The sequence below is a fragment of the Tinamus guttatus genome, unplaced genomic scaffold (assembly GCF_059628265.1).
Source record: "Tinamus guttatus ecotype Peru unplaced genomic scaffold, ASM5962826v1 Tinamus_guttatus_pri_ptg001201l, whole genome shotgun sequence".
NCBI lineage: Eukaryota > Metazoa > Chordata > Aves > Tinamiformes > Tinamidae > Tinamus > Tinamus guttatus.
Window position 1 is genome coordinate 2,236 of NW_028289735.1, and position 10,212 is coordinate 12,447.

General features: G+C 63.3%; 1 protein-coding gene across 1 annotated transcript; it reads left to right on the forward strand.

Moving 5' to 3' along the window:
* Positions 1-2,331: 2,331 nt before the first annotated feature.
* Positions 2,332-8,870, forward strand: LOC148590625 (kelch-like ECH-associated protein 1; the record flags this gene model as incomplete). Its single annotated transcript, XM_088538812.1, has 3 exons — positions 2,332-2,924; positions 5,652-6,340; positions 8,644-8,870. Coding segments are annotated over 3 exons (1,509 nt in total), but the record flags the coding sequence as incomplete, so codon positions are not given.
* Positions 8,871-10,212: the final 1,342 nt, after the last annotated feature.

Sequence of the window (10,212 nt, forward strand, 5' to 3'; positions counted from 1 at the left end):
CAACTTGGGGGCCAGAAGAACGACTTAGTGGCCACTGGAGTGACTTGGCGGCCACAGCAACCACTCAGGGGCCACCACGGTGACTTGAGGGGGGGCTTAAGAGGCCCGAGAGCAACTTGGGGGACGTGAGAACAACTCGGGGGCCACCAGGATGACTTGAGGAGGAACTTAAGGGCCATAAGAGCAACTTGGGGGCAATAAGAACAATTTAGGGGCCACTGGGGTGACTTGAGGTGGGACCTAAGGGGCCTAAGAGCAACTTGGGGGCCACAGGAACAACTCAGGGGCCACCGAGGTGGCTTGAGGGGGGGGCCTTAAGGGGCCTAAGAGCAACTCAGGGGCTACTGAGGGTGACTTAGGGGCCACTGGGGTGACTTGGGGCCACAGGAACAACTCAGGGGCCACCAGGGTGACTTGGAGCCACTGGGGTGTCTTGAGTGGGGACCTAAGGGGCATAAGAGTAAATGAGGACCACAAGAACAACGCAGGGGCCACAGGAACAACGCGGTGGCCACTGGAGTGGGCTTGGAGGCCACTGGGGTGACTCAGGGGCCACCAGAGGGACTTGAGGTGGGACCTAAGGGGCATAAGAGCAACTTGGGGGTCACAAGAACGACTCAGGGGCCACCAGAGTGACATGAGAGGGTACTTAAGGGGCCTAAGAGCAACTCAGGGGCTACTGAGGGTGACTTAGGGGCCACAAGAACGACTCAGGGGCCATCAGAGTGACTTGAGGGCCACCAGGATGACTTGAGGGGGGACTTAATGGGCCTAAGAGCAACTTGGGAGCCACGGGAACAACTCAGGGGCCACCAGGGTGACTTGGAGCTACTAGAGTGTCTTGAGTGGGCATTTAAGGAACATAAAGGAACATAAGAGTAACTTGAGGACCACAAGAACAACTCAGGGGCCACAGGAACACAACCAGGGTGACTTGGTGGCCCCTGGGGTGACTCAGGGGCCAACAGGATGATTTGAGGTGGGACCTAAGGGGCGTAAGAGCAACTTGGGGGCCACAAGAATGACTCAGAGGCCACCAGGGTGACATGAGAGGGTACTTAAGGGCATAGGAGCAACTCAGGGCCACCAGGGTGACTTGGAGCCACTAGGGTGTCTTGAGTGGGGACTTAAGGGGCATAAGAGCAACTTGAGGACCACAAGAACAAGTTGGGGACCACCGGGGTGACTTGGGGCCACCAGAGTGACTCAGGGGCCACTGGAGTGACTTGGAGGCCACCGGGGTGACTCAGGGGCTGCAGGAACAACCCAGAGGCCACCAGGGTGACTCGGTGGCCACCGGAGTGACTCGGAGGCCATTGGGTGACTTGGGGGCCACCAGGGTGACTTGGGGGCCGCCAGAGTGACTTGGCGGCCACCGGAGTGACTCGGGGGCCACCGGAGTGACTCGGAGGCCATTGGGTGACTCGGGGGCCACCAGAGTGACTCAGGGGCCACTGGAGTGACTCGGAGGCCATTGGGGTGACTTGGGGGCCACCAGGGTGACTCGGGGGCCCCTGGAGTGACTCGGGGGCCACCAGGGTGACTTGGGGGCCACTGGAGTGATTTGGAGGCCATTGGGGTGACTCGGGGGCCACCAGGGTGACTCGGGGGCCACGGAGTGACTCGGGGGCCACCAGAGTGACTGAGGGGCCACCAGGGTGACTCGGGGGCACTGGAGTGATTTGGAGGCCATTGGGGTGACTTGGGGGCCACCGGAGTGACTCAGGGGCCACGGAGTGACTCGGGGGCCACCAGGGTGACTCAGGGGCCACCAGGGTGACTCGGGGGCCACTGGAGTGATTTGGAGGCCATTGGGGTGACTCGGGGGCCACGGAGTGACTCGGGGGCCACCAGGGTGACTCAGGGGCCACCAGGGTGACTCGGGGGCCACTGGAGTGATTTGGAGGCCATTGGGTGACTCGGGGGCCACCAGGGTGACTCGGGGGCCGCCAGAGTGACTCGGGGCCACCAGGGTGACTCAGGGGCCACTGGAGTGACTTGGAGGCCATTGGGGTGACTCGGGGGCCACCAGGGTGACTCAGGGGCCACCAGGGTGACTCGGGGGCCACTGGAGTGATTTGGAGGCCATTGGGGTGACTTGGGGGCCACCAGGGTGACTCGGGGGCCCCTGGAGTGACTCGGGGGCCACTGGAGTGATTTGGAGGCCATTGGGGTGACTCGGGGGCCACCAGAGTGATTCGGGGGCCACCAGGGTGACTCGGGGGCCACCGGAGTGCCTTGGAGGCCACCGCGGTGACTCGGGGTCCTCTCCCCATCCCCGTTTCCCCGCTCAGGTGCCACGCGTCCTCCTCCCACCACGCGCCCCGCTAGCGTCCCCACCGCCACCACCACCATGTACGTGCCGCGCGGAGGTGACGCCGTCCCAGCGCGGCGACGGCCCCGCGGCCCCCGGCGCCGCCGGCGGCGCCGCCACCACCTTCAGCTACAGCCTGGACGAGCACCCGCGCCAGGCGCTGGGCGTCATGAACCAGCTGCGCCTCAACGGGCAGCTCTGCGACGTCACCCTGCGCGTGCGCTACGGCGCCGGCCCCCCGGCCGACCTCCCCGCGCACAAGGTGGTCCTGGCGTCCTCCAGCCCCGTGTTCAAGGCCATGTTCACGGCCGGGCTGGCCGAGCAGGGCATGACGGTGGTGCCCATCGAGGGCGTCCACCCGCGCGTCATGGAGCGGCTGGTGGAGTTCGCGTACACGGCGTCCATCTCGGTGGGCGAGCGCTGCGTGCTGCACGTGATGAACGGCGCCGTCATGTACCAGATCGACAGCGTGGTGCGCGCGTGCTGCGACTTCCTGGTGCAGCAGCTGGAGCCGGCCAACGCCATCGGCATCGGCAACTTCGCCGAGCAGATCGGCTGCGCCGAGCTGCAGCAGCGCGCGCGCGACTACGTGTGCATGCGCTTCGGGGAGGTGCGGTGGGGATACGGTGGGAATGGGGGGATTGGGAATGGGGGCGATGGGAATGGGGGGGATGGGAATGAGGGTGTTGGGAATGGGGGTGTTGGGGGGGCTGGGAATGGGGATTTGGGATGGAGGGCCTGGGAATGGGGGGCTGGGAATGGGGGGAATGGGAATGGGGGGAATGGGATGGAGGGGTTGGCATGGGGGGACTGGGAATGGGGTGTTGGGGGGGTTGGGAATGGGGGGGTTGGGATGGAGGGGTTGGGATGGGGGGGCTGGGAATGGGGTTGGGGGACTGGAATGGGGGTGCTGGGATGGGGGGTTGGGATGGGGGGGATTGGAATGGGGGTTTGGGATGGGGGGGACTGGGAATGGGGGGGTTGGGAGTGGGAATGGGGGTGCTGGGATGGGGGGGTTGGGATGGGGGGCTGGGAATGGGGGTTTGGGGGACTGGGAATGGGGGCGCTGGGATGGGGGTGTTGGGATGGGGGGCACCGGGAATGGGGGGTTGGGGGGACTGGGAATGGGGGTGCTGGGATGGGGGAGTTGGGATGGGCGACTGGGAATGGGGGATTGTGATGGGGGGACTGAGAATGGGGGGGACTGGGGATGGGGTGTTGGGATGGAGGAGTTGGGATGGAGGGCAATGGGAATGGGGGGTTGTGCTGTGGGGACTGTGTTTCTCCCCCAAACCCGTGTCTCTCTCCCCTAAACCTGTGTTTTTCTCCCCCAAATCCCATGTCCCCCCCCGCCCCGAATCTGTGGTTTCCACCTCTCAAACCCCCACTGCCCCCCAAAACCCAATTTCTCCCTGTTCCCTCCAAACCCCCATTGTCCCCCAACACCCCCACTGCCCCAATGCCCCTTTTCCCCCATTTCCCCCCAAACTCCCCATTCCCGCAAACCCCCCATTCCCCCCATTCCCCCAAACCCCTCATTCCCCATTCCCCCCATTTTCCCCCAATCCCCCATTGTCCCCAACACCCCCTTTTCCCCATTCCCCCCAATGCCCCCTTTTCCCCCATTCCCCCAACTCCCCCTATTCCTCCCCAAATCCCCATTCCCCCCAATGCCCCTTTTTCCCCCCATTCCCCCCAATGCCCCTTTTTCCCCCCATTCTCCCCCATTCCCCCCATTGCCCCTTCATTCCCAATTCCCCCCATCCCCAATTCCCCCATCCCCCCCCACTCCCCCCTTTCCCCCCCTTTCCCCCCTTTCCCCCCATTTCCTCCCTTTTCCCCTATTTCCCCCCATTTTCCCCCATTCCTCCCCATTCCCCCCATTTCCCCATCCCCCCCATATCCTCATTGCCCCCTCATTGCCCCCTCATTGCCCCCTCATTGCCCCCTCATTGCCCCCTCATTGCCCCCTCCATTCCCCTCCATTCCCCCTCCATTCCCCCTTAATCCCCCCCAATCCCCCCTCATTCCCCCTCATTCCCCCCCCATTGCCCCCTCATTCCCCAATCCCTCCCATTCCCCCCATTCCCCCCCACTCGCCCATCCTACCCCATTCCGCACATCCCCTCCATTCCCTGCCATTCCCCCATCCCCCCCCATTCCACCTCCATTCCCCAATCCCCCCCATTCCCACACCCAATCCCCCCATTCCCATTCCCCCATCCCCTCCAATCCCCCCAACCCCCCATCCCATTCCCAATCCCCCCATTCCCATTCCCCCCATCCCCTCCATCCCCCCAATCCCCCCATTCCCATTCCCCCCATCCCCCTCCATTCCCCCCCAATCCCCCCAATCCCATTCCCAATCCCCCCATTCCCATTCCCCCATCCCCTCCATTCCCCCCATTCCCCCTCATTCCCCAATTCTCCCCAATCCCCCCATTCCCCCATCCCCTCCATTCCTCCCATACCCCCCATTCCCATTCCCAATCCCCCATTCCCAATCCCCCTGTTTCCCCCAATTCCCCCCATTCCCATTCCCCCATCCCCATTCCCCATTTCCCCCCATTCCCAATCCCCCCATTCCCCATTGCCCCCTCATTCCCCCCATTCCCACTCCCCCAATCCCCCCATTCCCAATCCCCCTGTTTCCCCCATTTCCCCCCATTCCCAATCCCCCCATTCCCCCATTGCTCCCTCATTCCCCAATCCCCCCCATCCCCAATCCCCCCCATTCCCACTCCCCCATTCCCAATCCCCCCATTCCCCTCCCATCCCCTCCATTCCCCCCATCCCCCCCATCCCCTCCATTCCTCCCATACCCCCCATTCCCATTCCCACTCCCCCATTCCCAATCCCCCCATTCCCCTCCCATCCCCTCCATTCCCCCCATCCCCCCCATCCCCTCCATTCCTCCCATACCCCCCATTCCCATTCCCAATCCCCCATTCCCAATCCCCCTGTTTCCCCCAATTCCCCCCATTCCCATTCCCCCATCCCCATTCCCCATTTCCCCCCATTCCCAATCCCCCCATTCCCCCATTGCCCCCTCATTCCCCCCATTCCCACTCCCCCCAATCCCCCCATTCCCAATCCCCCTGTTTCCCCCCATTCTCTCCCATTCCCCCATTCCCCCCCCATTCCCCATTCTCCCTCATTCCCCAATTCTCCCCAATCCCCCCATTCCCCCATCCCCTCCATTCCTCCCATACCCCCCATTCCCATTCCCAATCCCCCTGTTTCCCCCAATTCCCCCCATTCCCATTCCCCCATCCCCATTCCCCAATCCCCCCATCCCCAATCCCCCATTCCCAAACGCCCCATTCCCCCCGCCCAGGTGGCCCAGCAGGAGGAATTCCTGGCCCTCTCCCACTGCCAGCTCGCCTCCCTGCTGAGCCGCGACGAGCTCAACGTGCGCTCCGAGTCGGAGGTCTTCGACGCCTGCGTGCGCTGGGTGGAGCACGACCGCGCGGCGCGGCGCCCGTTCGCGCGCGCGCTGCTGCAGGCCGTGCGCTGCCACGCGCTGCCGCCGCGCTTCCTGCAGCGCCAGCTGCGCCACTGCGAGCTGCTGCGCGCCGACGCGCGCGCCAAGGACTACCTGGCGCAGATCTTCCGCGAGCTCACGCTGCACCGGCCGCCGCGCGAGCGCCCGCCGGGCCGCGCGCCCAAGGCCGGCCAGCTCCTCTACGCGGCCGGCGGCTACTTGCGCCACTCGCTGAGCTGCCTCGAGGCGTTCGACCCGCGCCGCGGGCGCTGGTTGCGGTTAGCGGATCTGCCGGCGCCGCGCAGCGGGCTCGGCGGCTGCGCGCTCGGCGGGCTGCTCTACGCCGTGGGCGGCCGCAACAACGCGCCCGACGGCAACGCGGACTCGGCGGCGCTCGACTGCTACAACCCGCTGACCGACCGGTGGGCGCCGTGCGCGCCCATGAGCGTGCCGCGCAACCGCATCGGCGTGGGCGTGCTGGACGGCATGATCTACGCCGTGGGGGGGTCGCATGGATGCGTGCACCACAGCAGCGTGGAGAGGTGCGAGCGGGAGTGGGAATGGGGATGGGAGCGGGAATGGGAGTGGGAATGGGGATGGGAGTGGGAATGGGAATGGGAGCGGGAATGGGAGTGGGAGCAAGAATGGGAGTGGGAATGGGAGCAGGAGTGCAACGTGGAGAGGTGCGAGCAGGAATGGGAATGGGAGCGGGAATGGGAATGGGAGCGGGAATGGGAGCGGGAATGGGGATGGGAGCGGGAATGGGGATGGGAGCGGGAATGGGGATGGGAGTGGGAATGGGAATGGGAGCGAGATTGGGGATGGGAGTGGGAATGGGGATGGGAGTGGGAGCAAGAATGGGAGCAGGAATGGGAGCAGGAATGGGGATGGGAGTGGGAATGGGAGCGGGAATGGGGATGGGAGTGGGAGCAGGAGTGCAACGTGGAGAGGTGCGAGCGGGAATGGGAATGGGAATGGGAGCGGGAATGGGGATGGGAGTGGGACTGGGAGCAGGAGTGCAACGTGGAGAGGTGCGAGCGGGAATGCGGTGGGAGCGGGAATGGGAATGGGAGTGGGAATGGGAGCAGGAGTGCAACGTGGAGAGGTGCGAGCGGGAGCGGGAATGGGAGCGGGAATGGGGATGGGAGTGGGAATGGGACTGGGAATGGGAGCAGGAGCAAGAATGGGAGTGGGAATGGGAGCAGGAATGGGAGCGGGAATGGGGATGGGAGTGGGAATGGGACTGGGAATGGGAGCAGGAGCAAGAATGGGAGTGGGAATGGGAGCAGGAATGGGAGTGGGAATGGGAGCGGGAATGGGAGTGGGAATGGGAGCGGGAGCACAGCGTGGAGAGGTGCGAGCGGGATCGGGAATGGGGATGGGAGCGGGAATGGGAGCAGGAGTGGGAGCACAGCGTGGAGAGGTGCGAGCAGGAATGGGAATGGGGTGGGAATGGGAGTGGGAGTGGGAGCAGGAATGGGAGTGGGAGCACAGAGTGGAGAGGTGCGAGCGGGAATGGGAATGGGAGCGGGAATGGGAATGGGAGTGGGAATGGGAGTGGGAATGGGAGCAGGAGCAAGAATGGGAGTGGGAATGGGAGTGGGAATGGGAGCGGGAGCAAGAGTGGGAGCGGGAATGGGAGCAGGAATGGGAGTGGGAATGGGAGCGGGAATGGGAGTGGGAATGGGAGCGGGAGCACAGCGTGGAGAGGTGCGAGTGGGAACGGGAATGGGGATGGGAGCGGGAATGGGAGCAGGAGTGGGAGCACAGCGTGGAGAGGTGCGAGCAGGAATGGGAATGGGGTGGGAATGGGAGTGGGAGTGGGAGCAGGAATGGGAGTGGGAGTGGGAGCAGGAGTGGGAGCACAGCGTGGAGAGGTGCATGCCGTGTGGGAGCGGGAGCGAGAATGGGAGTGGGAATGGGAATGGGAGCACAGCGTGGAGAGGTGCGAGCAGGAATGGGGTGGGAATGGGAATGGGAGCGGGAGTGAGAATGGGAGCACAGGAGTGGGAGCGGGAACGGGGTGGGAATGGGAGCGGGAGTGAGAATGGGAGCACAGGAGTGGGAGCGGGAGCAAGAATGGGAGCGGGAATGGGAGCAGGAATGGGAATGGGAGAACAGTGTGGAGAGGTGCGAGCAGGAACGGGAATGGGGTGGGAATGGGAGTGCAACGTGGAGAGGTGCACGCCACGTGGGAGCAGGAACGGGAACGGGAATGGGAGCGGGAATGGGAGCAGGAACGGGAACGGGAGCACAGCATGGAGAGGTGCACGCCACGGAATGGGAGCAAACGGGATGGGAGCGTGTGGGCCAGAAACGAATGGGCTGGGAACGAATGGGATGGGAGCGCGCGGGATGGGAATGAATGGGATGGGAGTGAGCGGCCAGGAGTGAACTGGATGGGAGCAAACGGGATGGGAGCGTGTGGGCTGGGAATGACGGGCTGGGAACGAATGGGATGGGAGCGCATGGGACGGGAATGAATGGGATGGGAGTGAGCGGGCCGGGAGCGAACGGAATGGGAACGAGTGGGATGGGAGTGTGCGGGCCGGGAATGAACGGGCTGGGAACGAATGGGATGGGAGCGCACGGGATGGGAATGAATGGGATGGGAGTGAGCGGGCCGGGAGCGAACGGAATGGGAACGAGTGGGATGGGAGTGTGCGGGCCGGGAATGAACGGGCTGGGAATGAATGGGATGGGAGCGCACGGGACGGGAATGAATGGGATGGCAGTGAGCGGGCCAGGAGTGAACTGGATGGGCGCAAATGGGATGGGAGCGAATGGGATGGGCGCAAATGGGATGGGAATCGCGCGGTCGGCAGCGTCCCCGTCCCCGCGGCAGGTACGACCCCGAGCGCGACGAGTGGCAGCTGGTGGCGCCCATGCTGACGCGGCGCATCGGCGCGGGCGTCGCGGTGCTCGACCGGCTGCTCTACGCCGTGGGCGGCTTCGACGGCGCCGCGCGCCTGCGCTCGGCCGAGTGCTACCACCCCGAGCGCGACGCCTGGCGCCCCATCGCGCCCATGGCCTCCGTGCGCAGCGGCGCCGGTGAGCGCCGCTTCCCGGGATGCACCGCGTCCCGAGCAGATCCACTCTGGGAATTCCCCCCATTCCGCCTGGGATTCCCCTGGGAATCTTCCCCCCTTCCTCCTGTGATTCCCCTGCTAATTTCCCCCAATTCCTTCTATGATTCCGCCCTGGCTTCCCTTGATTCCTTCCATGATTCCCCCCTTGATTCCTTCCATGATTCCCTCCTGATTTCCCTTGATTCCTTCCATGATTCCCCTGATTTTCCCCCATTCCTCCTGTGATTCCGCCCCATCGCGCCCATGGCCTCCGTGCGCAGCGGCGCCGGTGAGCACGGCTTCCCGGGATGCACCCTGGGAATTCCCCCCATTCCGCCTGGGATTCCCCTGCGAATCTTTCCCTGATTCCTCCCGTGATTCCTCCTGTGATTCTCCTGCTAATTTCCCCGATTCCGCCGGATTTGCCCTGCAAATTTTTCCCCCATTCCTCCCGTGATTCCTCCTCTGATTCCCCTGCTAATTTCCCCCAATTCCTTCCATGATTCCCCCGATTCCCCCTTGATTCCCCCCTTGATTCCTTCCATGATTCCCCCTTGATTCCTTCCATGATTCCCCCTTGATTCCTTCCATGATTCCTTCCATGATTCCCCCTTGATTCCTTCCATGATTCCTCCAGATCCCCCCGATTTCCCTCAATTCCTTCCATGATTCCCCCCTTGATTCCTTCCATGATTCCCCCCTGATTTCCCCCCATTCCTCCTGTGATTGCCCTAATTTTCCCCAATTCCACCCAGATTTGCTCTGCGAATTTTTCCCCTGATTTCCCTCAATTCCTCCCCATTTTTCCCACAATTTCCCCCCTTTTTTCCCTGATCCCTCCCCATTTTTCCCCTGACTTCCCCCAATTCCCCCCCATTTTTCCCCCAATTCCCCCCATTTTCCCGATTTCCCCCAATTCGCCCCCATTTTTTCCCCAATTTTTCCCATTTTTCCCCCAATCCTCCCCAATTCGCCCCCATTTTTCCCCGACCCCCTCCAATTTTTCCCATTTTTTCCCCAACCCCCCCATTTTTTCCCGATTTCCCCCGATACTCCCCCATTTTTTCCCCTGATCCCACCCCAATTTTTCCCCCAATTCTCCCCCATTTTTCCCCCTATCACCCCCACTTTTTCCCATTTTTCCCATTTTTTCCCCTGATTTCCCCCATTCCCCCCCATTTTTCCCCCTGATTTCCCCCAATTCCCCCCCATTTTTCCCCTATCCCCCCCACTTTTTCCCCCAATTCCCCCCTTTTCCCCCTGATTTCCCCCAATTCCCCCCCATTTTTCCCCTATCCCCCCCCACTTTTTCCCCCAATTCCCCCCATTTTTCCCCCTGATTTCCC